Genomic DNA, 27,891 nt, shown 5'->3' with positions numbered 1-27,891 from the left:
AATTTTTCAGAGTTTTATTGTGTTATTTCCTGTCTGTGTTCCCCATGTTGCTCAGAGGGGTTTTGTCACCTCCCTGAGCATTTTGTCGTGGGTAACTTCTCACCCCTTCAGATTATCCACATTCACTGCGCGAGACCTCACCAATTCCTACCAGTGCTCGTGTGGTTAATGGGTGAGAGGAGGGGAGCAAGCACATCTGAAAGGAATGTGAGAAGTATAAACAATTTTATTAACAAGACCACAAAACTATTTTTTAATGTATTTAGCCATTTACAAGGAGGAAATAAACAAACAAACAGAAAAACCCACTGGGGAGACGTAGTTGATGTCAGAGAGCACAGCGAACTGGCACAGATGGTAGGGGCAGGTTTGGGTAGGGTTCCTTTTCTTGCTGCCTCCACCATGGGCAGTCCCTGGCCAATGCCAGCCCCTATGAGCAGGGTGAGCCGGCAGAGCCCAGCACTAAGGAGGCGGGGTGCCACGCGCATCCTGCTGTGGTGCCAGCGACGAGGCCAGCTGTGTCAGGGCTCGGGCGATGACAGAGAGATGGCTGTTCATCGTCCGCAGCTCTGCCAGGATGTCGCTCACATTCGCCGATGCCTGCTCAGAGCTCGGGGGCACGGCGTTGGCAGCTGGAGGAGAGGAAGCAGCCCCTGGAGCCCTGTCACCCATGGATGCCACCTGGGGATTTCCATCATGGGAGGGGTGTGGAGGTGTGCTGCTGCTGCAGCGTTTCATGCCTTCCAGGGAGCTCGTTCCTACGGGTGGCTGGTCTTCCTCCTTCCCTCGAATGGTGGCAAGTGTTGCAGAAGCAAGGAAGGGCAGCCAGTTAATGAGGTGGGTGGCACTGCCAGATGGGACTACTGGCAAATAAAGTCCAGGGTGCAGGGATGGAGTAGAGGCAGGGGGTGCAGTAAGAGAAGGAAGTCCAGGGTGAACAGTGGCAGCAGAAGCTGATGTTGATGGTGGAATAGGTGGTTTGGAGTGTAAGGCTGCAACACAGGCAGGTAATGGTGGTGAAAACGATGCAGTACCAGTGTCAGAAGAAGAGGAGGGTGATGCTGGAGCTGTGAAAGGTCCAGGTTCTTCAGAGGTTGGTGGTGAAGTGGCAGCAGGTGGAGCATCAGGTGTGCAAGGGTCTGAGTCTGCAAGGAAGACACATCATGAGCCTTGATTCACATGTGTACTTACATACACAGGCTGTTCCTTCTTGTAGATTTAGTGCTACTAGATGTTTTTGATGCAAGGGAGAATTTCATATCTGGTAGGGAAACTCTCTAGGTCAACTAGGAAAGAACAGACATACTCAAAGACAAGACCCTACTGCAGGTAAACATACAATTTAACACTACAAATCTAAATTATCCTTCCACTCTCATTCTTCATAAAGCCTGTGGACAGGCCTTAACATTCTTCTGGTTGACACCTCATACATCTGCATTAGCTGGTGAATTAACCTACTGTGTTCTCCTGGCCAGTCATGGAATGATGGTAATGTCCTTACTGACTCAGATCTCCCATGGGGATGCAAGGGCTGGACGGCTGCTGCTGGAGCCAGAGTTAACTGCTGCTTCACAGAGGGTCTCAGCTTTCAGCATTCTAATTTGAATGGACAGGTCAAGACCAGAAACAACAAGAGCTAGTTGGTACCTTAAACTCTTCCATAATTTTTTTTTTTTTTTTGTGGAAGCATGACAGAGTTAAAAAAATTAAACTTAGACATAGATCCCTGTCTGTAGTTATTTATCAGCTTCAGCTATGAAAATCAACGACGAAAAGAATGAGAAAGAAATTGTTGACACTGTGATTCCTGGTGTGACACCTTGAAAGCAGTTCAGTGAACCTCATCCAATGTCCGCTCAAGTCATTAGAAACATGCTTATTTGGACCAAGTTCAACATATTCGGTGTAGGATGACAGAGGAGCCTCTGGGGAATGTGCAAAGACTTGGAGAGCCATGCTATGGTCCAAGGTGCTCTACCCACTGCGTCCAGCTGGTAAACACTGTATGGTAAGGATTAACCTATTTTTACCATAATTCTGAAGCCAGAAATATAATAGGAAATATTAGCCTTTCAACAGCCTCGAAGATCTGCATAAGTGGAATTACTGTACCATGCCACAGATCTTTATTTTAGCGTTGGGAACACATTATACAGAAGGTGGTGAGATGCTACAGGGATAGTCAGTGTAAGACAGATGGATTTTAAAAGTACTTCTGCTGCAATTAAGTGCAAATTTTAAAGCACTACTGTGGATACAAAGGCACAAATTAATAGATTTATCTAGGTTAAGACAACCTAGAGAAAGCCAAGTACTGAGGTGTTAACACCATACTGTTATTATTTCTGGCATCTAAAAAATCTGATGTGAGAAATCTGTTTTCATTACTGGCTGGTTTGGTATTCCAGATAGAAACTGAAACTGTGAGTCAAAAGCAAATGAAGGCTTTTCCCTCTCATTTCTAACACCAAACCAATTGGATATGCAGCCTACAAAAGTCCCTCTTTCTTCTACATGGGACCACCATGTTTTCCCTAACCAAACACAAGTGTTGGTTAGAAAGGATTGTGACACAAAATTCAGCATGCCCTTATGTTCCTGAGATTTTTACGGAAAGTTCCTGCAGGTTCCTTGAAACAGCTTCCTTCCTTTGTGTATTGGCTTTCTTCCCAACACAAAGTCGCTGCCTACACAGGCGCTCGATCCCTGTTCACTAGAGGTGTTCACTCAGAGGTGGGCTGAGGATGCTGGATGTTGTGTTTGCAAAGTGTTATTGATTGGGCTTTGGTTTTTCAAAACAAAAATAAAAATAAAGCACAGTTAAAATCCAGCTTCCATTTCCATCCAAACCACCAAAGTTTGCAAAGGGTGAGATGAAAGGTTCAGGTTTGGCTCAACCGTCGTGTTAACTAGAACAGTGTTTATGGTCCATATATAGCATGGCTAATCCCTATCCGCACTGGCCAAACAAATCAAATTAAGTGTAATGTTTTTCCATACATTGGAGAGCCGAGGAAACTCAACAAACCTTGAGGCAATCTGGTTTAGCACTGCGACAAAAAAGACCTGTCACAAATGATTCTTAAACAGTTAATGAGTAGTTGAGGTTAAAATACAAGGAGTAGTAACTAATACAGACAAAAGCAGAGATGAAAATCTGGTCACCAAAGACTTTTTTTTTTAGCTGCAATCTTTCAAAACAGCGTGGCTTCCCTATCAGAAGCCACAGCTTTGTCATTCCCCTAATCCTCCCTTAAGATTTATTTATGTCGTGCAAGTTTTTAAACACATCTTGCTCAGCTTGATCAGGCTCCCATACTTCCATCTAAGAAATTCCACATGGGCATCTGGGCACCCGCGCAGGGGTCCTGGTGTCTCCAGGACATGTGGAAGCTGTTGCACCGCTCAGATCAACAGCGGGGGATGTGCACAGCCGATATAATGCAGTCTACTCAGCCAGAACGATTGCTTGTCTGGACAGGATCTGACCCAAACTCTCAATATCCGAAGACCAAAACTGATGATGAAAATTGCAGAATCATAGAATCACTGAGGTTGGAAGGGACCTCTGGAGACTGTCTAGTCACAACCTCTGCTCAAAGCAGCTTCAGCAAGGGTCAATAACTTTTTCTCCATGGACAAAATTGCTAGGGCATGTTTGAGAAAGCTCAGGAACATGGAAATCTAACATGGGATAACATGTAACATGGGGTAACATGGGATTTAGCCCAAGTTACCACCCAGTTTCTTGCTCACCCTCCCCCTCCCCAGCAGGAATGGGGGAGAGAATTGGGAAGAAAGGAGAACTCATGGGTTGAGATTAAGACACTTTACTAAAATAGCAAAGGAAAACTACAATAATAACAGAATATAAGGATATTAAAATATAAAATATGAACAATGTAAGTTTTCTCACCACCCGATGTCCCAATGACTGATACAGCCCGTCCCGAGCAGCTATCACGGAAATGAAACTGAGCAGCAAGCAAAGAAGCAGAAAAGGGGACCAGCAAGGTAGGGGGAATTATGCCAGCGAACGAGAGAGAGGGATGGATGCCAGGAAGGCAGACACCCACCCTGGCGAGCCCCCACTTATATACTGAGCATGACGTTTCTGACATGGAATATTCTCTTTGGCCAGTTTGGGTCAGTTATTCTGTCTGTCTTTCTCCCAGCTTCCTGCAACTGCAAATTAGCTAGACTTGGAAAGCAGGGCAGTGTCCTTGGTCTCATTAACAACAACTCATATCATCAGGGTGTTTTATCAACATTCTTCACACGTGAAATCCAAAACACACCAGCTACTGAGAGGAAAATTAACTCCATCCCTGCTGAAACCAGGACAAAGTCCTAAGCACGATGAAGCATAGAGAAAGCTACTAGAGTTGCTTATCATATACAACGAGGTGATTCTATTTATCTTCTTCCTCTCTAATTTTGTTTGTTTTATCTGAATGTTGCAACTCATCACAACCCTAGTGCTTGCTATTTTCACTTCTTTGCACAGCCCCAGCAGAAAGAGATTCTTCTTAACTGGCACATCCAGGTGCACGCTCATTCCTGGGGGTGTTAGATCTGCATCTAGACAGAACTGTGTCTACATGAGGTGGGGCGGATGCCTGCAGAGAAGAGAGATGTTGAAGACAAGGTGCTCAGGCAAGTACAGTGACCTTCCTGAAACGCATCAACCCAGTCCTTCAGCATCCTCCAGTACACCCAGTCTATAGAAAATGTGTAGCTACGATAGCATATTCCCTCAGGTAACCACTGACTGTTCAAGGCAGGCTTGTAGCTTAGAAGAAAAGTTATTTCATCAGTTAGGGAAGTTAATCTAGGACTCAGAAAACCTGGATTTGGACCCAATTCATCTAAACACCTGAACTGTGAGTGCCTAGTGAAGAAATTCCCTGAAAGCACCTGCATTTTCTGCATTGTCTGTAGAGGGAAAGCTCGCAAAGGACAGGTTTAGACACATAGGCTAGATCTCTCTGAACAGATTCACACTTACTTTCTATTGAGTGCATAGGGAGCTTGGCCTCATCCTTCAGGAGAACTGGACTACTGGGATGGGATTCAGGTCACTTTTAGGTTTAGCGGTCTACAATATTTTTTTATATATATAATATATAAATATAAGTATAATGTCTACATCTTATCTAATTCCCTAGCCTTTCTTCACAGTCAGTAGACTAAATAGGTCTAGCATCACCTCCTTATTGCTAGAATGAAAAATATTTGTCCTCATGTCTTTGCTGGGAATGGAGGATAACCAACTCAGATGTGGACACCATGCCCTGAAAGTGTCTACATTTCAGAAGAGAACTCCCATACTAGGTGCGTAAAAATAAGATGGGTGCCCAGCTCAGAAACAGTGGATGCCTGACATTCACTACGCTCCTGATCTACTACAGATGTCCTGAAGAGAAAGCAGTTGCACATCTTTGTGTTACATATTTGCAAATAACAGGGAATACTTCTCCACTGCCACCTCTGAGAGGATCTTGGGTGTTAAGAACTCACAGGACTGTAAATAAGCCAAGTGATGCAGGAATGAGAGAGAGCAGAGGAGCACCTCCAGGAGAGGATTTCCTGGTACTTGTCCTGCCCATGATGATGGATGTTACCAAAAGATTAATGGGCTGCCCTATGAGAATGGGGAAACTAAAGTTATTTTAAATGCATTCATCTGTGTGAGAAGAGCAGTCTTCAGGCAGTCTTGGCTATCTCAGCTGCTTTTGTTTGACTACTGATTTTATCTGCCTTATAGCCAAATTGCTGCAAACTCTGATTTCTTAGTCTTTTGTCAACTAACAAGGGAAAGGTCTGTGAAGGAGAAACCTTGAGGGAAAAGCAGAGGCATGACTTTCCACTGGCTAGAACACTGCCTGGGATTCAGCTCATCTAACATGAGCTGTTTAGCTGGCATCTAGTGCAAGGCCGTCATCCTGGCTCCAGCAGAGAAAGAAGCACCTCTAGGGACAAGCTATCCCAGGCTATCGGGTCTGAAAGAAGGGTGAGAGGATCATGCTGTGGAGCGTCCCTCCCCTTCCAGCACTTCTTGTAGGACTAGGTCCTGCACAGGGGTCAGGGCAATCCCAGGCACAAATACAGGCTGGGCAGAGAATGGATTGATAGCAGCCCTGAGGAGAAGGACTTGGCAGTGCTGGTGGATGAGAAGCTCAACATGAGCAGGCAATGTGCCCTTGCAGCCCAGAAAGCCGACTGCATCCTGGCTGCATCAAAAGCCGCATGGCCAGCAGGTTGAGGGAGGTGATTCTCCCCCTCTACTCTGCTCTGGTGAGACTCCACCTGGAGTACTGTGTCCAGCTCTGGAGCCCCCAGCATAAGAAGGATGTGGACCTGTTGGAGCAAGTCCAGAGGAGGCCCTGAAGATGATCAGAGGGCTGGAGCACCTCTCCTGTGAGGACAGGCTGAGAGAGTTCGGGCTGTTCAGCCTGGAGAAGAGAAGGCTCTGGGAAGACATTATAGCAGCCTCCCAGTACCTCAAGGGGGCCTAGATGAAAGACTCTTCAGCAGGGCCTGTTGTGAAAGGACGAGGGACAATGGATTTTTTTTTAAAAAATCAAGTAGATTCAGACCAGACATCAGGAATTTTTTTTTTATAATGAGGGTGGTGGAACACTGGAAGAGGTTGCCCAGAGAGGTGGTGGATGCCTCATTCCTGGAGAAGGGTTCAAGGCCAGGCTGGATGAGGCTCTGAGCAATCTGATCTGTTTGGAGATGTCCCTGCTCCTTTCAGGGGCGTTGGACTGGGTGGCCTTTAAAGGTCCCTTCCAACCCAAATCGTTCTATGATTCTATGACTAAGTCAACTACCTTAGATGGGCTGACTAACTTCTGAAGTTGGGTGAGCTGAATTCCTCACTTTCTATATAGATACAACAAGTAATTGCCTATCAAATCAGAATAATAGATGTGTGGTGCTGCCTCTGTGTTCTTGTGGAAGGCATAAAACCATGGAGACAAAGTTTAAGGTGCAAGAGAGTAGAGACTTAGGTCCCTAAAGTCTTTCAAGAAATGAGCTGGTGGTTCAGAAGGTGTTAATCTTTCAAGTGAGTCAGCGCTGAACAAACAACTTATTTCAAAGATCAGGATATTAAGATGCTGAAATGAGCAATGCAGGCCCTTCAACGATACAGCAACCTGCAGGAGGCCTTTGTGCACTGCCCTTTCTGCTCAGGTTTGTGAAGTTTCTCTAAAGGTAGCAGAGTGTGCATGTGTGCCTGTGGGACCGAGGGCATGCATGCACCACCACTTCGTTTTGCAGCTGCTTCCCAAGAAAGTCTAAATATATGCCTGCCTCCTCTTTCTGGTGAGAAGTGAAACTGAAGTCCTAACAGCTTGTGGTAAATGAAAGTCCAATAGCCACGTTTGCGTAAGCGAGGGCCGTACTGCTTTTGCACGGACAGAGTCTGTCTCTGGGATCTGAATCTGAAGCCATCCCTCCTGTACTGACCAGGTTTGATTCAGATAAGAGTGCCATTGCTTCCCACTGTTGGACTGCAGTCACGCTTAGAAGGGTTTCGAGCTGTAAATCAAGTTTAGAAGGGATTAAATTACAGCACTGGGCAAAGAGACTGCATTAGAATAGGTCTGAATAAAAACTTCAGTGTGACCACTCCAGGACTGGTGTTTGCATGGGTGTGATTTCAGAAACCAAACTTGGTTCTAGAGATTGTGTCTAACACCTTTTCTTTGTAAAAAACTAAACTAGCTGTGAACCTTCACGTGTTTTGGGGGAGCAGCTTAGAAATGCATAGAAAATTCATACAGGAATTAGGTAAGCTTATTGTTAATTACTTTTTAGATAAAGTAAATGACATTCATATCCTAGGAATCCACTCTTCTCTGGACACATGGAAATATCCCAAAATATCATATGTACCAGGATATTGCAATCTTTAATGATAAAAGAGATTTCATGTAGTTAAATACGCCCACTCAAGGTCAGGGGACTTGTATGAAATATTAATTTGAAAAACCACATTGATAGATCACAGTGTTCAAAATCAGCCCTATTCCTCTAGTTTTCAAACTCAATCTCACCCATCACTCCCACAATTAAAAAAAAAAAAAAAAAAAGAAAGAGATTTTGGAAATAATTGTGGATTACCAGAACCATGCTGTAATGTGGCACGTGGCAAAGTCTGTCTCAGAGTCCAAGACGTTTCACAGAAAATATCCCAGCTCTGTCTCTGTGCTGTCAAATTAAAAACCTACTGGTTGAGTCACTTCAGCAAGGTTCCTTCCTCTGGCCTCTTGCTTTTTAAGCAACCTAAAAGCAATCCATGAGCTACTCTACAGATTTTAATTCACTTACAAGTTTTTCTGACTTCATAAACCAGTGCAACTCTTTGGATTTTTTTTTTTTAATTGTGGTCTCTTCTGGGGTCTGTTTCTCTTCTTTCAGGTACAATACACCAGGCCTAGCTGGACTGGGCTTTATGTGACTAATCACATTATGACTCCTGTGGAGTTGTGCTCTTTCAAAATTTCTTGAGTAATAGTCTGTTATGAGTACATACTTATTCCCATGTCATGCGAACAAATTGGTTCTCACAGTTTGTCATGGGCCATCTGCTTTTTCATCTTTGTCCCTGGCTTAATTTCAGTGAGATTTTATTCACTTCCTGACAAAATGTGCATTTTTACACTCATATGGGACCAGATTTTCCAAGAACCTGAGGTCCTTCTTTGACACCTATGGGACAAAGCCAGACTTTCTGAAGTGTTCAGCAGCTCCTGTTATTTTCACAAAAGAAGAGTCCCAGAGGATGCCTTGACATCTCAGCGTGGAGAAGTAACAGGAAAAGAGGAGGTAGGCACGTTGGAGAGGTAATATTGTTGGGCAGCAGGCAATTCCTCATGACAATATTCATTGCTTAACACATTTTTCCCGCTGTGCTCAAAGCACAGCACAGACGGGTCTCACACTGGCTGCACTTTATGGGGGCCAGACTGAAACACATGAAAAATGAAATGCCTTGACAGAAGTCCACAATGGAGCCAGGAGCAAAGGCCTCTTTCATCTTCCCCATCAACTGACATTGTCAATGCAGTCTTCTGACGGCTCCTTTGCCCTACCCCTCTATTAATGCATCTTCTTGAACTGGGGAAGCTTTTTTTTTCCCCCTCCAATTTGCAGCACAGAAATAAGCAGAGCAGAAGAAACTGTTGTGTTTAAGGAGACTGTCAACTCAGCCCTCTCTATAGCCATGCAAGGACATCTTCTCTTCTGCACCCACATGTGTTCGCCTTCCCAGAAACTTCCTGAGGATGGAGAATTGGCTGGAGAGAGTCCTTAAGTCCTTTGACAACAAAATAAGACTGACAACTGCTTCCAGGTAGCCAAAAAGAAACAGTAAGGAGAAGAATGCACTGTAATCAATCAGACCATTTTGCCCATTTTGTCTTGTGTTTTGCCTCTGTCAATTGTCAGTAAATTCTGCCTCAAAGGAAGCTGTCAAGAAGTCTTCATTGACAGTTATGCCATCATCTGCTGTAGGAAATTTTCTTGACATTCCATTAATGAATCAAGTTTTTGGCCCAGGACAGATGTTTCCACTGTCTACAATCACCTTTTGTACAATACAGGGCAACAAATTTGATTTAAGAGCAGGCTCAAAATGGACTGCAACTGTATGGACTACAACTGAAAGTAGAGCTGGTGCTTAATTACCTCTTTGAGCCTGGCCATTAGCTACACCAAAAGTTTTTCCTGTCTTGAAGCAGATAGCCTTTCCAACGTGTTTAGCTCTTCCAAGAGTCTTGTTTTCGTTCCTTAATAAGTACTATTGTGCTTCTAAATGTCCTTATTATCTTCTTATTAGACTTGTAAACATCCCATCTATTTTTAAATTATTTTTTCCTTGTTTCTTGTTTCTTTTTCTTCTTATTTTTTTTCTTCTCCTTTGGCAAGGTTTTGGGTTCAATTAACTGCTATAGCAACGAGTTTCTCAGGTTAGTTTTGCATTGCGTGTGGAAGTTTTTCGATTTACACAGCAGATTTTTTATTCTAACCAGCCAGCTAGAATTTTCTCTGAAACCACCTCTGTGGTACTCTTTGTACCTTTCTCAATAGCACTTCCTGCCACATATGGCCCTAGAATAAGCCTTAATCAGATGAAATTCAGCCGGTACTAAGAGACACGAAAAAAAAAAGAAGAAAGAGGATGTGTATCTTCTGCCTTTATCCCAAAGTCTGAGGCAACTAGGAACATTATAGGAAAAAATCTTGAAGATCCTGACATTTGGGCTTTTTTTTTTTCCTCTGCTAGTTTGGGATTAGTTTATTTTTTTTTTACATATATACTCTCGACATTTCAAAACAGATTCAGATGTTAATTAACCAAATGTAGTTATATTAACCTGCTCTTTTTTTTCCAGGAAAAATACGAGACACACCATGCAATCTTATGGTTTTAGTAGTCAGTGAGTCAAGTCTGGAAATTCAGTACACATGAGTCAATGAGATTTCAGGTTCCTACAGAATGTCCAGCAAGGACATCGTTCAGTCAGCAGTAGACAGGCCTGTGTTGCCTACACTGCATGGCTCTTCTTGGGCTGATTAATAAAACAAACTACATCCAGGCTGGGTTACCCTGAACCTTTGTCATGTTATGCTTTAGATGGAATTGTCCCTCAAGGCTTGTCACAGCGATGTTCCCCACGAAAACGCAGTAACTATATATTTTCCTGGGTATTTACCATCTGACTGCCCCAGAACAGGGCTTCTGCTAAGCCTTTGAGACTACATAGGAATTTTATACCATAGCAGACCAATGGTCCAGCAGTCCTTATCTTGTACACTTAGTGTTTAAATGGAAGAGATGATGAAAAAAAATACAGGAAGTCTCTTGTCCCATCTTGAGCAGAACCAAGTCTGTTGGCCCTCCTTAGTGAGCAATATTTGGGTGAAAGAGGGAGAGACTGAGAAGGAAGCCATGATTAGACACAGCACAAGAGACCGTCTCTGCAAGATTAGCTTGGCTGTTGCACTGCCTAAGAGTCTGCAGGCCAAAACCTGCTTATCAAGCTAAAGGTGGACACTTGGGCTGTACAATAAAGAGTCTCTAGGCGATCCGAAGATGGCAAGGGAACGATCTTTCCTTAAATATGCAAGAAAAGTATGAACTAACTCATAGAATTCATTAAATTTTCATATATTTCTCAGTATGTTTCATCCCCAGAGGGATGGTGCCATTTTTAGGAAAATAATCTTGTAATGAAAATCCCCTGAAACGGCACAGCCTGAGGTGCTTTTTCTCATCTTCACACACTGAAGTACCACACAAGCTATATCTTTCCTAGAGAGTTAATCTGGGTGGGAGACAGCCATATCTGAACACCTGAGTTATGCCAGTCTGGACATGAATTATTTCCCTCAATGACCCTACTGCATCTTTGCTGTTTGTGAACTTTCCTGAGTGTGTTGGGAGGGTCGGAGGGGAGGAGGCACATCTCATAATTTTTTTCTTTCCCAATCTCCTGTGTCAGATGTGGGAGAACTTGTTTACTCCAAGGAAATGCTTTTGGGAAAGTCCAGAAAGATTCAACTCACTCGTGATCAAATCTGGGTCCTCGCTGCAGAGTGGGTGAGTGCCAGCCCGTGGCCAGACAGCACCCAGGATGCTTCTTCCCTCCTCGGGGCCCCTGGCTTGAACTGAAACCACATCCTAAGCCTGAAAGAAATTTTTAACAAATGTGGATTTGGTGCCCTGGAGACGTACCTTTCCTCCTAACTTTCATTTCAACTGCTAGATATGCCCAGGCAATCGTGACAGGCATCATGGAAATGTTGTCTTCACAAAGACATTTTGTCTCCAATAACATTTTCATTTTACACCCAAGTCTAGCCGGAGGTGAATTCTTTTGTTTAATGAAGAGCCACAGCTCCTTTGGAACAAAATGTTCTCCTGTAAGCCGGGTGAGCCGCTGGTTTTATTGAAGAACAGTCCTGCAGACCAAGACAATACTGTACTTCACTACCCTTTTTGAATTACCACTCTGTCATTTCCCAGAGGAACATGATCGGCCGACCACTAAACTCTGCTTTAAGATCTTATGCCCGATCTAAATGAGACAGAATGAAGCCCTGGAGAGATTTCAACCCTTGCTTTGTTGAAACAACATTGCTTTGTTTGGAATGTATTTGCCTTTGTACTGGGGAATGAAAATGTAACTCAGTGCCCAGTTTTGAAATATATAAATACAGCACTTTTGGTAATTTAGCATATATAAAGAGATCCATAGCATAAGCTCTGTCTTGCACAGCCCTTTTCCTTGGAGATCTTCAACCAGTTTTGAAACCTTCAAGCCCTGAGCCTTATGGCAGCTTGGTGAAGGAGGAACATACCATTTCTGCATTACAGGCTGGCATGGTGACCCAGTTAGGAAATCTGTAGCAGACTTGAAATGAAACCCAGACCTGTTCTTGCAACAGTAAACTCAGCCTTCCCCTACATCCAGTTCCATTACACGAGCCAGTAGCCACCAAAACGTACACGACATCCACCCACAGCTCCAGCCAGTGATCAACACCGCTTGGCTCCCAGCTCTTCCCCGTGCTTTGCTTTAACACCCTTAGATTATGAACTGAACAGATCTAGGGATATGATCCAGCTCTTTTCACCCTACAGTTGAATCCAATCACAACAGTTGGACAACTGAGACAATTGGATATTTCGCTACCCTTTCTCACAAATTCATTGCTGCTTCAATGCACCTTGGGGCAGAGACTGCAGGAACCCAGGCCCTTGCTTCACCATTATCTGTGTATGGCACACCACCTTTATCAGCTGTGTGTCAGCAGTCAGAGAATTTGGGGTGTGATGCACACAGCAAGCATGAAAGAACAGCACTAGGAGCTCCCCAGTACCTTGTCCCTCCACCTACCCACCCTTCCTGCCACATGTCCTCCTGAATACCTAACTGGAGGAGACTTCGCCCACTCGGAGAGCAAACGCACGCCTCGGGACTGCACAAACAGAGGCACTCTTGTCTCTCTGTCTGAGCCCATGTCTTTTGATCACCATGGGTACCAGCTCCCATCTGATATTTTGGGCTGTGCAGGGTGGGCTTGGACGCTAATTGGGTGGAGTGAGACACCTCAACAGGGCAGGAAGGAGTGATTCAGCCCCTCCTCGCTCTGAGTCAATATTTACCCAGTGGCTCTGGGTTTGGGGGAGGGATGGTCTCTCTGCAGGGTCACGTTCCCACCCTCCTGAGCGAGGTAGTCGGAGCCACCAGCCCAAGAGGGTGCTAGAAGCCTTCTCCTGGGAGCTTGCTCTCTTTTTCTAGTCTACATTTTGGATGCAAACTGGCGTGCTGAGGCTGTGTCTCTTTTTTTGTTGTTGTTTTTTTTCTAATTGTAGTCTGGAGTTTTCCTTAATGGGACAGAGAAGTCTTTGAGACTGGAAATGTGCTCTTCTCTTTGTTTCTGGTAAGACATAACACTGGCCTCCTGGGACCACGCTCCAACGGGGATATTTTAGTTCTGCCTGGCTCAATTTCTTGCTGGCCCGCAGTCTGATTGCTATTTGTCACTGGGACTGCAAGCGCTGGAGAACAGAGACTGCCCTCACTGCAGCTGCTCTAGTAGACTGGAGCCCTGAATTTGGCTGGGCTTCCCAAGCATTTGCATGAGGCAAATAGTATCACTAATTTCAGCTGGACACTGTATTCCTTGCTTACATTCCTAAAGGGCCACGTTGTGCCCTTGTTCTCCACGTTAAATGTATTGCTAGATTTCACCCCGGAGGTTGTTGCATCCTGCTGGTGGATGATGATATTCCTCCGTTTGAGCAACTGAAGATGAAAGAGCACTTTGAGATCCCCTTTGGTAGATGGAGATACCCTCTGGCCCAGCCTCCAGTATGATTTTGTGAAGGTGTTGAGTGTGTCCCATCCTACAGACCTCAGTGTCGTATATACTGGTGTAAAACAGGAATAATTCCATTGGCATCAGTGTCATTATGCCAGCTTAATCATGGGAGAAGCAGAAGAAATGGGCCTGCAGGGATTTTTTGTTTTGTTTGTTTGGGGGGGAACCATGCTGACTGTAAAACCACAGCAAAATTATTTTTAAATGAGAAAAATTTCTTTAAGACAGATCAGGCCCTTAAAAAGAGAGACAAATGGAATGAAATGCTGCAGTTCTGAAAGTCCTGTGGTATTTGGGAAACAGGGCAGTTTGCTGCAAGGAAAGGAGTAAATAGCCAAAGCCAGGATATTTACAAAAAGAGAAAGACCCAGAAAATGAAGTTGCTTATGAATTACGTTATCAAAACTTCTCATAGCACAAGGGATGAGATCGTAGCAGCAAGTTTATTCTCAGCACATGCGTGGAAAAATGTAAACCTCAGTACGAACCACTGAGTAAACCTGAGAAAAGAAAATGACTGTGCCTGGAAATGTTTAGGGGATGATGTTTGTCAATTAATGAAATGAGAGGCCACCATTTGCAGCTCAGTACACAGCAAAGACATACACAGACTGAGTCCAAAGAAGGAGATTTTTTTTCTTTTTCCCAGTAAGAGGAATGCAGGGACATTTTGCTCTGTGCTTCATCTGCAATGGATTTTTTTTTTCGTTCACAAAACCTGGTAATTATTGAGAAGAGAAAGTTTGCTCTGTGTGGCTGGGCAGGGGGTCACAATTACTCATGCCACCAGGTTCCCGTTTGCCTTTGGATTTGTTGATTTTGATGACAAGCCTTTACCACTTGGTTTCTTAGTTGTGTCAGCAGCTTTCCCAACAGGGCATTGATGCTTTTTGTGTTATGCTGTACAAACAGGAGAGCAGCTCAAGCCGAAAAGTACACATCGAGATCATAATCCCAACTTTAAGCAACCTCATGGTTTGACTAAGTTTGGATCCAGCCTCATGGTTTGGATTCGTCTCTAACAGAAATACACAGAGATCTCCAATAACGTATTTTAATGGAAAAGGAAGGTTTTTAAGGACGGAATACATGCACCTTGTTGGGGAAGACTCCTCTCTAGGCCAAGAAGCTTCTCTTTTTCCTGGGGGAGCTGCTTGCTTTATGTACGGGACTGCCTTAAAAAGGGAGGGAGGGGGACTGGCAGCATCGGGAATCTTCATCATGCCAAGAGGAAGAAAGACCAAAGGGTCAGCTGCCTTGTAAAAGGAGGGTTGCTTAATTAACTTTATGGAAAGAAAACGAGCTGTAAAAAGACAGCATTTAGTCTTCAACAAGGACTGTGAGTTGGGTAGTCTGTGCTAGCCCGGGACTATTAGGAGACCAGGGACAGAAGGAGCCTGGACACCACCAGGAATGTGAGGAGAGACAGGCTGGCGAAGTGGCAATGTGGAAGAGCCAAGGCACAGCCGCTGAAGTCCATAGTGAATCAACAAGCAAACTCATGCAGAATCTCAGCTTAGAAAGGAGAGAATTAAGTATTCCAAGGAAAAAAAAAAACAAAACAACAAAACCTACCAAAACCCAACAAAACTCCCCTGCATCCATCTATAGATCTGTTTCATAGATGTTGATTACACTGCCACAGAGACAGGGAGCCCATTTCGAGACAACATTGCTGCTCAGTCTCTCTGGGCATTATGGAAGTGGATATGCCTTCAGAAATGACTACAATAAACCCAAATCATCGCTGCATAGCTCACGCTACAGCTAATGCTTTCAATGTAACAGCAGCAGAGGTTTGGAATCAAATACACAGCCCAACACATGGTGTACGTCAGACGGAGCTACTGCACTTGGCCAGTCCCTGTGACATTGTAATTAGAGATGGAGCTTGAATCAAACAACAAAATGTGGAGCAGTGCTGTGAGTCAGCTGAGACGTGCGCACCAACATTGTAATTATCCTGAATTTTGTCATTTATAATGAAATCCAAACACTACAATCTGCAGAACATTCACTATGCAAGGCCCAAAGTGAGTAAAGGGTTTAAACGTATAGCTGGGAGACTATGGGATTTTGGTACTCACACTTGTGATCAAGCTGTCTGAAGCTTTCCAGAATAGTGACAGACCTCAATTTTAGGACTCCTCCAAATGACCACGTCCCCAATTTACGCACTCCTAACTTGACCGTAAGGACAAATAATTTAAGCTCCATGTCTATCTCTGACTAGTATGGCTCTGATGAGAGAAGAAAAGTGAATCTGTCACAGAAAGAAATAGCAAATAAAAATATCAAAGAGAACACTGATGAAAGTGATTTAAAAATATGTAACTAAGCCATGGCAGACGCCAGTGAAATCCAGCATTTCGAGGGAAGATCTGCCAGTCCTGCTGAGCACACCACGTAGCACAGCTCCTTTGCTCAGTCTGCTGCAGTATTCCCCGCACAGCGACTGGAGCTAAAGGTGAGATGTCAACTGTCATCTGAAATGCCCTGCTTCATATGAATTTCTTTGCTGACGCACCATATGTCAGCATAGAATGTATTTGTGTAACAGATATGACTGGGTAGCATGGTGAAGCAAAAGCAACTGAACTTAGAGGACTACAGGAGCATGGAAGTGTGTTAGCCTGCTAGGCATGGAGAGGCAGGGGGTGTAGATCCCCTCTTGCTGGCAAAGGGAGCATTAGTAGGTGATGCTGTTTTGAACACCCAACCTACGACCAGGCCTGCTTTGGGAAACCAAAAGTCCAGTGCAACGCCAAGTGTCTACACAGAGTCCAGCAAGCCCATTATGAAAGCTCATACTCTCTCTGCAGGTCATTTCTTTTCACCCCCAGACTTCCTGATACATTTTAAGGACAGCCACTCTTGGAAAACAAGGAAGTCTTGCTGTCTATTTGCCAAGAAGTTGTTCCATTAAAGGCAAGATTATCCTGAACAGGTGAGAAAGCATTTGACTTTTGCTTGAACTCACAGTTTTGTATCTTTCTTACCTGTGTCTTGCACAGACACTGTGTGAAATGAGCCATTCTAAAAATCATGGCCTGAGAAAACATACCCTACAGCCAGACACATTTTTTTTTCTTCCTTCCTTTACCTATAGGGGTAAATAAAATCCTTCAAACTTCCCAGTTGCTCCGGGTATTGCAAATCCTTGGGGCTGATCCTTCTCAGTGCAAGTGGGTGCATCAGCATTTGGCCCCTGCACTTTTTTATCCTGAATTTCATTTCCTTCCATGAACCCTTAACTCCAAATGTTTTGTGGACAACTTTGCAAGCGCAGTTTTACTCACTTTTGCCAACATAGCATCTGCACAAGAGATGAGGAGTGCATGCACTCCCTCTTCCACAGCTGAATTATATTCATTTAGCAAACTTGCAATTCAACTTAAATGTCCGGTAAAAATCTATGGACATATAGATTTTTATCCACTGTGCAGCAGGAGTGGGATCAGCTCCGAAAGCAACAAATTTTAAGAAAACCTTATGAGATCTGTTGATCAAAGGTGGACCTATACTCTTATCTTAGCACCAGTAACCTGAAACAGTGGTGTTTCAAGGTTGTAGCAACTAGTTTCTCCACTTCCTAATGCTGTTGATATTCCTTACAACCATACCATGATCTGCTGATAGATAAATAGCCCCAGGGCCATACTCTGGCATGAATTACACTTACAAGTTTAAAAAATGTGTTAGTAAATCAGAGAGGTCAAATTCAGTCAAGAGTCAATGAGACTGAGAGTAGAATTTGGCTTAGAGATGTAAGCAGAGCATTTCCCTGGCACATACAATACAGTACATTTCCCAGAATTCATTCTGCCTGCAAGAGGAATGTGTGTTTTCTCAGGTTTGAAGGTGAATTCAGTTAAATTTTCCTCACGATATGGAAATGCAGGAAGCTCATCTCTCTTTGATGGTTCAGCTGTATCTTCTATAGATAAAAAAAAAAACAACCCTGTGATCTGCTACTGATAGTTTTTTTCTCATTATAACAGAATCTCCTGCCCACCTGGAGTATACTTAACTGTAATTTATGATAACTCTAATTGTATTTCACATGAGAAATAGGATGTAGTATCTATTTCTTCTGAAATAAATAGTAAGGCTGACAGGTGGAAAATCTTGAAGCCATTGTATGCTTCAGTGATTACAAGGTAGGCAAAAAGAGAGTCAGGAAGTCTGATTTTAATTCCTGATTGTCTAATTGATTTGGTTGGATGAACCTGGATATCTCCATTGGAGCCAGAGTCCTCAAGTCACTAAGAGCATTGTCTGAATTGTTATTTTCTTCATAACTTTGCTGACTCCTAAATTCTCCTTCCCAAATAGAGTAAGGATAATTCTTTCCTCCCACTGGCATGGTAATGCTTAACTCCGTGTTTGCAAAACTCTTTACAAGCTTTGGATGAAAGGCGTTAGAGAAGTGCAAAACAGATTTGACACCTTTTTTTTTTTAGATAGAGAGCTTTCAAGGTTTCCTGTGATTGTCCACATTTTCGGAGATCAGTCAGCTTTTCAAAAGGATTATGCAAAGTGAAAGCCTGCGATAGCAGGAAGCTAGGATCAGTGACCCAGAAGTTCCTTCCAGTCCTATGTTCCTGGAGGCTTTTCCAAGTCATACCAAAGACATTAAAGACTACTTGTGTGGTCTGAACTTAATACCTTGAATACACACTCCCCATGGAAATTTTTTGTGGCATCCATTTAACAGGTAGAAGCAGAGGAGGGATAGGGCCTCTGTGTAAAGGTAAGAAAGCACTTGCCACAACAATGATGGAGAGCACCATACAAACTAGCTGACAGCTCAGCAAACTGAAGTGGTCACACACGCCAAGAAGCACCTCAACAGATACAAACAGCCTCACCTCCCTGGCCTCGAGATCCTACCTCTAGACGTATCATTTGTGTTACCACCGCCCATTCAGTCCTGGACCTCCCTTCTGAAACCCAACATCTTGTAGCAGTTATGATAGTGGTTTTGTGGTGTAGACACCTGTCCATATGAAACTAATCTGAGACCAACAAGCTAATTTTCTTGTGGCAATTTACCAGCTTACCATATGGTAAGAATTTTTGACAGTCGTTGTCTTGGGCTGAATTAAAATTAATGATCCAGTGATGAAGATGCTTTGGTCATGCTCTTAGCCAAGCCCATACTTTACCTAGCTGCAAAACAGGTAGCGGTGTTAATTCCCACTGTTGGGGCAGGTCTGTGTCAGAGACAAATTCAGACAGTCTCACACTCCTCCACCTCCAACCCTATCCCATCTAAGAGGACCAACAGTTTCTGATGTTCAAATGTGCTTTGCCTGCCAAAATGTCAACCGCATGCTGCCTCCGAGAAGGTCACAATTCAGCGGTTGCACATCAGACCAATTGGTCCATATTTATAAAGTGCTTTGATATCCCAGACGAAAGGCCAGTATATAAATGCCTCTTTCATTTAGGTTGCATACAGTAGAAGCAAACAGAAAAATCACTACCTACAGGGTTAGAAAGGCGTATTCCTGTTTATTAATTGAAGACCACATAAAGAATGCTTGGTTAAAATGTTCCTTTTGGAGTGGACATTTCAGTGCTGGACCAGCGAATGAAAATAATCCTGAAAATCTGCATGGGCAAATGGCATAAATATCACATTTGCAAAAGTCGAACAAAATTCACCCTAAAAATGCAGTGAAAAACTTTTTATATGGGACTACTTTTGTTCCCTACACACCAATGGGAAGTGAGGTGATCAGTCCTTTGCCAGGCCAGGACTACAGTGAAATTATTATCCTAAAAAAAAGAAATTTAATTTAGAGAAAGAATACTTATTACATGGTGAGCTACTCTCCAACTTAGTATCTGTCACATCAAACCACGTATGGGTTCACTGTACATCTAAGTTTATGTATATAAGTGAGTCTTTGGATTTCTAGACCTGTATTCCTCACTTCTTTCTCTGTGTATCTTTGAGACGCATGACCCTCTCACTTCGTTTGGAAAGCTATATTAAATCAAACCTTTTCCATCTGTCATCTCAGTATTCAAGTGCCGAGTAGATACCCGTTCGCGGTCCCCGGGAGCATGCAGTGTCTTTCATGTATCATAACCATAAAAATAAATAAATTACAAAGCAGAAAGGAGATAAGGCACAGGTTTAGGCTGCCTTTTGAAGATTTATTAAAACAAACTGATATTTCTTATAACGTGCATGTAACCAGAATACATAATTGACAATGATAATCATTAACAGGTACTAATGTTATTCCAGAACAGAGGATGGAATGAGACAGACTAAACCTCCTTGCATGTAGTAGAGGAAATCCAAACTGTGATAATTAAATGCAAATAAAGCCTGGGGGCAAAAATTCCTGGTCTCTCTAAGATAAGAGAAATGTATTTCTACCATCTATACTTCATTTATTTCTCTTGAAGACTCTAATTTGTTTTTAAGCTAATAGATCAAACATTCTTGTCACAGATCATACAACTGTCTCAAATATGTGAGAAGTACCCGCCAGGCGAGGACCACCAGCAATTTTTATGATTTCTTTACACTACAAATATTTGGCAGAACTGAAATCACCCAATAAAATAAACCTGCGGATTCATCTGCAGTTTTAGACTCTCTCCAAGTATTTTTTGGACTCCTTCCCAAAATAACTGATGCTCATGATATTCCAATATCAAATGAAAATATGTCCTAATTTTCATGTTTCGCTACCACCATCTGTTATTAAAGAGAAAGTCATCTTTTTCCTAGCAGGCCAGGTGTCTTGGTGACACCCATGCAGCCATGGGCAAAGCTCTGGTCCGGCAGCACTTTTGGTCTTTCCTGCTTTTGGGTTGATGGGATTCAGATAAAACACAAAGGCAGAACCATGGAGCAGTTGGGGGGGAATATCATTCCAGTACCAGCATCATCTGCCAGCTGGTACCCCAAGAGCTGGCAGCACTGTAACATGGGTGTCTCCATCTTTCCAGGGGAGAGGAAGCTCAAATTTAATTATGTGCAAGAACAGCCTTTAGGAAAGGTTCAGGATTCTCTTTGGAAATGCCTTGGGCAAAAGGAATAGGTAAAAAAATACCGTGTTGGAAAAGTCTGTCCAGCCCTAGTGACACTACAGAGGTCTTCAATAAAAGCCACTCAGCACTACACAAATGTTACAGTCACTTTTCTTAGGTTTGGATCGACTAGGTGATACTTCAGAAAGTCCATAGCTGAGCTTTACAGACATTCAGCTCTACCAAAGATGAATTAATTTATAAACCACTCCAACCTTCTGCCTCTACCACTGCCTTTGACAACCAAACCACAGCACCATTTATTCACCCCACTAAGGTATCCCAGAAAGCCATTCCTAAACAGCTGATACTGCTCTTCCCCACTCCTGCAGAGATTTTTCTCTCCAGAGGTCTTCAGCTGTACAGTTTTAGCAAGTGCTGCTTGCAGTATGCCTTGCAAATCCTAAAAACCACTGTAAAATCTGGTGCACAGAGTCAACTTTACATGTTTGCCAGCAGAAAGGAGCATGACTTTTGTTTCCACCAGCCTCCTGGCTTTACAGTGCCTTGTAGGTCTTAATTTTTAGGGTTATCATCCACTCTGATTTTGCTAAAGCACCCTAATTTTATGAAGCTTGTCTCACACCTTGTTAGATTAGCTGGCAGGCTGGCTAATATTGACTAGAATGGCAGGAGAAAAATCTCTTTATTAGTGTGATGTTGAATTATAAAATTGCTGTTTCCCATGGATTGAAATGGTATCCTTTCTGATATAGCAGCGTAGCTCCACAGCATTCACATCAAATCAAGAGAATGGGCAAGTAGAACCACTCATAAATTTCCCATTCTGCTTTTTAGGGTTTTTTTAATATCAAATTTGTTTTATACAAACACAGTTTTGCCTCTAGGAAAAGCTTAATTTTCCTGAAACATTTCCATTTTCCCTCAGGAGAGCTGAAGGAAAGCATTTAACTTAAGGTCAATGTGATCTGAAAATTGTTTGGGTCAGGTCTCAGCAAATTAAAACTATAGTAGGTCAAGCCAGCCTGACATGAATCTGCTTTAGCTGGAGTTACACATATATGTTGAGATCCGCATATCTGTTGTGAAGCAATGGAGATTCACTCCACCAAGGAAACCCAGCCAGCAAGAAAACAACCTGAGGAAAACAACTTCCACGAGGTGAATGGAGAACAACTGTAAATAAAGCTTAGTGTTGAAACAGGCCAAACAAACAAAATATTTCGAAATATTTCCGACATTCACAAAAAAAAAATATTTTTCTACAAATATCTCATGCTAAAAAAAGTTTCCAACAGTTCAGTTTGGGACTCAAATTAAAGATGAAAATGACTGTTTGAAGGCAGGAGACAAATCCAGATACTTGTTCTAGTGACACGTCTGCTCAGAGCCTTAAAACTGTTTTGTTAACTGTGAGGGAATACTGGATTGTGGTGGGATTTCCTGTGTTTTATAATCCCATATATATTAGATGATATCATACACTATACTACTGTTTTTTCCAATGAGGGTGGTAGAACACTGGCACAGGTTGCCCAGAGAGGTGGTGGATGCCCCATCCCTGGAAACATTCCAGGCCAGGTTGGATGGGGCTCTGAGCAACCTGATCTGGTTGAAGATGTCCTTGCTCCTTACAGGGGGGTTGGACTGGATGGCCTTTAAAGGTCCCTTCCAACCCAAACCATTCTGTGATTCTGTGACTATCACTCCCATTGCACAGATAGGAAACTGGAACCACATGAGCACTGCTGCATGGGCAATATTGAAAAGTGTGAGGACATTAGAGGGTTTCTAGCTATTAAAACTGAAAACCTATCAAGAAAAACTCCCTTTGAGGTAAGTTGTTTTCCAGGCGAAGACCACAAAGTCACATGAAACTACTAAGTGGAAGATTTAAAAAAAAAATAAAAATGCAAAGACATGATTCTTTACAAAACATGTGGTACATCTGCAGGGCTTGTGCTGCAAGGTGTTGTACCAGATAAATATTTGCATGAGGTCAAAAAGTGATAAGATATTGGCAGCTTGTATGGACAGGGGATTAGGAAGAGGGGGGACATTTTTTGAAGCCAAGATTGTTCTTCATGATCCTCTTCGGCTGAACAATGGTCCCTTCAGTGAGAGAAAGGCTGTCTGTGACCCCCCGTCTCTCTACATCTGCCCAGTCTCATTATGTGTGCCCTGTTCTTCACCCAGGCCACTGGCAGTCCATTGAGTCTTTCTTGTTCTCCTTCTGTGACACATCTCAGCTGCAGCACTTGGTCTTTTTTTTGTAGATCTGTAGATGGCTATAGGGGTCTGGGAGATGGGATGTGTTGTGGCCTGGGTAGTAAACATTCTGCAGATACGTCTGATCTTACCACCAATGTACCTTTGTTTGCAATATGGAGGACTGCAAATGATGACCAAAATGGTCTCTTCTGAATTTATATTTCTACTCTCATGATCCCACAAATGCGGTATCATTGACAGAGGTCTACGTCAGGCCAGGACTTGTTGCAAAAGGGACCTTCTCAGGTCCTGGCTGAATGCTGAAGGACCTAATTCTTAGAGGTTGCTGTTCTTCAGAAAAAAAAAGTCTTTCTGTCCTTCATCCACTGTTTACACAAGCTGACCATGATCTACTATCTATGTGACTAGATTAATATATAACAGGAGTTTGACTCTACACTGTACGCAAAGGCAAATGGACTTTGTGGTGGAGGAAAACCTTGAACATGAAGGGACAGTACAGAAACACATAAAGAGCTGAGGAAAGATGATGTTCAGAAAGGGTCAACATTAGCTGAGTTTCCTGGAAGTCCAGTGCAAAGCAGCCTACACATTCAGTTAAAATAACTACCCAGTTACTCTACTCAAGTTTTTGAAGAATATTATTTCAGCGCCAGTACCAAGACAGACTGTTCTCCACAACTCAGAAATCACAGATGGAGACACCTTCTCCAAGTGCCCACCTGGACCAGCTCGGTGAGAACTGATCTCCTGCAGATTGAACTGAATAGACAAAACCTGGCAAGCAGGAGCTGTGCTAAGCCTTGTATCCTCTACAGGGATCCAGTAACCCACTCACCATCGGGTTAAGCTCCTATTGAACATAAGCAGAGCTCCTTACATGTTGTGCAACACAATGGAAAATTGAGACCATACCATAGATGAGGACATAGGAGTTACGTGGTTTGCCTGAGGCCACACAGTGAGTCAGCGGCTAAATTATAAACTTGGGAGTCCCTGGCTCCAAGTCACTTATTCAATCTATGCTGCCTCTAAGGCATGTAACATTGGGGGTATTGTATGGAAATGACATTAACTTTAAAGAGCAGTGTACAGTAGAAGCAAGCAAAATAAGTGTGCTTTATTGTGGGATTATATTTTTTTTTTGAAAAAGCATGAAAAAAAAGTGACATGAGCAGTTTTGCAAGCATACAGTGTAAATTAATTTTGCACAATTTGATTTTGAAACCTCCCTCCTGGATTAAAAACCTAAACACCAAGTTTCAGGCCATAATGGACCCTTCTTTTCCACTCTTCTCTTTTTTTTTTTTTTTTTCTTTTTCTGGCAATTCTGTTAACCCCTGAAAACAGACCTTTAATACAGAAATGCTGACAGCTCCTTAAGCAGAGCATCGCATTTGCAACACTGTAATTATGCCTACTTCAAAATGCTCCAAAGAAAACAAGATTTTCTTGTTTAAACAAATCTTGAATGGTTTTAGCCTCAGAATTAAATCATTCAGACCAAAGAGGACTGTGTTAAGCATGCTGAACAAGGGCTGTACCAAGGAGATGTGGAAAGAGATAAATGCAAACTGATTTTACAATATTTACGTAATTAGATCCACATCTCTGCTTTTCTCTCCTGAATGAGTAAAGACCAGATTAACCTTATTATTATTATGTTTATTTGATTGACTTAGGAATTCCATTTGGATAAAAGAGAGCCTAGACGTCTTTCTTCATGCGCGCCCAGCGTGAAGCCAATCAACATGCTTCTCTAAGTAACAAATTTGTTTTATGTCATCTATCAGCAAGATACTGTAATACTGGATATAGCTTCAGTTCAATGGATGACTGCTCCTTAAAGACCATGCAGCTTAGAGGTTTCCATCCTGCATTTTTATGTCCCCGCAGAAAACTGCTTGTCAGATTTTCCACTCTTGTGAAGATCGTTGCAAGCAAATGTGCGGTGGAGAAAGCGCGCATGGCAGACTTAAACGAGAAGGCAATCAGTATCTCAGCACTGCTTTGTTGGTGGAGGATGTCTGCTTGTTTTGCTTATTTCTTGAATCCTATTTCTGCACTGCAAAATGAAGGCAAAGATATGTGTAGGTGCAGGATTCCTATCGCAGTGATTAGAGAGTAAGAAAAAAGGGAACGATTGAGGCTCTGAGCAGCCTGATCTGTTTGGAGATGTCCCTGCTCCTTGCAGGGAGACTGTACCAGATGGTCTTTAAAGGTCCCTTCCAACCCAAACTGTTCTATGATTTTATAATTCTATGATTTTTTCCACCACTCATAATGTGTGATTTTGATAGTTATGATTGCTTCATGCAAATAATCCTTCTTAACAATTTGTACCACATCCTCATTTAGGATAAGCAATATTAGGTCAAAAATGGGGAGGAATTTGGTGTCAGCCTCATTGCATTTGTATGGGGAAAAACAGTGTTTTCAGTTAATAGCAGAAGAAATCCCTGCAAATCGATTGTTACTTCCTTTGAGAAACTATTCTGCCACCTAATTAAAAAACACTATCAGGAACCTTCTCCTGTTAGTTACCCTCACAAGTGGGTAACTAACATAATACAGTGGGCTGAGGCTGGGGCAGGTTGTATTTATTTCCCAGCTTTATGTATTCAAGACAAAACTACACAGCCTATCTTTACCACCTCCAGTCTGGACAACAAAAATGTTCTTTTTTTTCTCCATTTTTATCAATCTTGTTTACTTAGGTTGCCATCGTTTCTGGGCAGAGTCGTCTTCTGACTACGTGCAAATATAACACCCAGTTCAAACTTCTAAGTGCTACTCAGGCACATGCAATTAATCCAAAGAGATCACCATTTGAATCCAACCAAGAACATTTCCATCATCAAAATTGCCATTTTGTAACTGTAAATGGACATCTCGTGAACGTTTCTATTTTTTTCTGATTTCCCTTTTCTCGCTCTAATAGGCACACAGGAATTTGCCATCCAGCTGCAATCTGAAATGGTTACGTTAGATGTGACTCTGCATATTATCTCATTTGTAGGCTCCCTTTACCACGCAGCCTCGCTTCTGACTTCCTCTCGTGCATTATCACAATAGACTACAACTCACGCACTTCACTTTTCCGTTGGGAAAACGTTGTGTAACCTACAACACTCGCACAGCAATCCTTCCCCCACAGGGGAGGAAGCCTCCAGCCAAACGAAAGCTTTGATATTGAGAGCACAGCAATGTGTAAACCCATAATAACACACTTGGACTGCAGCTCTGTTCAGCAAACCAGCAAAACAAGACACTCCTCATTAAGTGATTGGCTTGGAGGAAGTACCAAGTCCAAACCGATTTTGACTCCATATGGAATTTATACGGAATGCAACATGCAATAAAACACCAGCACACACAGATGTGGATGTTCCCCAGCTGTCTGTCTGTCCCTTTGATGGCAAGCTACAAAGATCCTTCCCTACACAGTCATCTCTGCGGGAAGCAAGAGGTGACTCCTCTCTGCTGATGTACCAAACTGAGTAGTGGAAGGCAAATTTTAGAATTAAGTTTACAAACCTTGCATTCAGCTTTTATTTGTGTGTTCAAAACAGTGGGTTTTTAGTATCTGGTCCCTCTCAAACTCAGCCATGGGTCACACAGTGCCAAGGGAAACTCTCTGGAAGCACAGCCTCCATCTCCCTAGGGTTTCTGCTTGGAGCTGTTGATGCAGATGTTCTTTTTTCCCTGCAGCTGTTGGGGGCAGTAGACAATCAATCCTGGCTTTTGGTAATCTAGATGACCTGGGTGTGGATCATATACAGGCTATATACGTGCCCTGATGTCGAACAGATTTGCAAGCCACCTGGCACGTCTAGGAACCTAAGGAAAATGTAAGTTCTGCCTTGAAACATGAGTATTTTGGTGGTCCTTAAGATATGGATGGTTGTGCCCCTGATCAGGGCCAAATTCTGCTATTTTAAATTGCAATATGACTTAGCAAATGCCAATTGATTTTGGCCAGAATTTTCCCATTTATGAGCTATGAGTATACTTATTTTAGATGTAGCTGCTGAACTTTCAAACAAGTTCCAGAAAATTACTTGTTTAAGTCCCAGGGTCAGGGAAACAGATTTGCTTTGTACAGAGGCAGGAGACAGATTCCAGGCAGAGACCAGCAAGACAAAACTTGAGAGGTTATTTTTATACTAATGGCTATCAAAGATTATTTTTTTTACCCCCAAAACCCACTCTACAGTCACAAGGCATGCTGGGCACAGTTACTACCAGAGCATGTACTGAAGTACGCGTTGGGTTGCATGATTTGGGAAGGCCACTGCACTGATGTGCAGCAGGAGCAAGGAGCTGCGTTCAATCCATGCACCAGCCATTAATTATTTCACATTTCATCACATTGTAGGATTCCCTGTTCTGTGCTGACATCTGTGATCAACTTTAAAATCATTCAGAAGCCCTAAAGCAGAAAAGCCCAACTCATCCTCATCCTTAGACCCCAGAAATGAAAAGCCTTGTCTCCACTATGCATCCTCATCCATCAACGGGGAGGGGGGAAGCATCCCAGAGGACAGTTGAGCCCAAAATCTGAAAGCATCAGAAAAAGCAGCTTCTAGCTCCGCTACTGAAGGAGACTAGGCACCTAAATCAGACTAAACTCCTTGGAGATAGATGGGATGAGCCCTGTGCCCTACAGTGCCCTGTGACAGTGGTGTGGCCACCAGCTCAGAGATACTACGGAGCTCCTAATCGCAGTCACGCTGG

At 43.0% G+C, this 27,891-nt stretch overlaps 1 protein-coding gene across 2 annotated transcripts in view; it reads right to left on the bottom strand.

Moving 5' to 3' along the window:
• Window positions 1–384: 384 nt before the first annotated feature.
• RUNX2 (RUNX family transcription factor 2) overlaps window positions 385–27,891 on the bottom strand; it is a 224,149-nt gene continuing 196,642 nt past the window's right edge. For both annotated transcript variants that reach the window (XM_086743494.1, XM_086743495.1), the window contains one exon: window positions 385–1,145. In XM_086743494.1, the coding sequence (XP_086599620.1) occupies window positions 463–1,145 (683 nt within the window). In that variant the 3' untranslated portion in view covers window positions 385–462. The remainder of the gene's footprint in view (window positions 1,146–27,891) is intronic.

Source organism: Chlamydotis macqueenii, chromosome 3 (assembly GCF_036417535.1).
Source record: "Chlamydotis macqueenii isolate bChlMac1 chromosome 3, bChlMac1.mat, whole genome shotgun sequence".
NCBI lineage: Eukaryota > Metazoa > Chordata > Aves > Otidiformes > Otididae > Chlamydotis > Chlamydotis macqueenii.
Note: the sequence above shows the minus strand (reverse complement) of the source record. Positions and strands in the feature narration are given on the sequence as shown.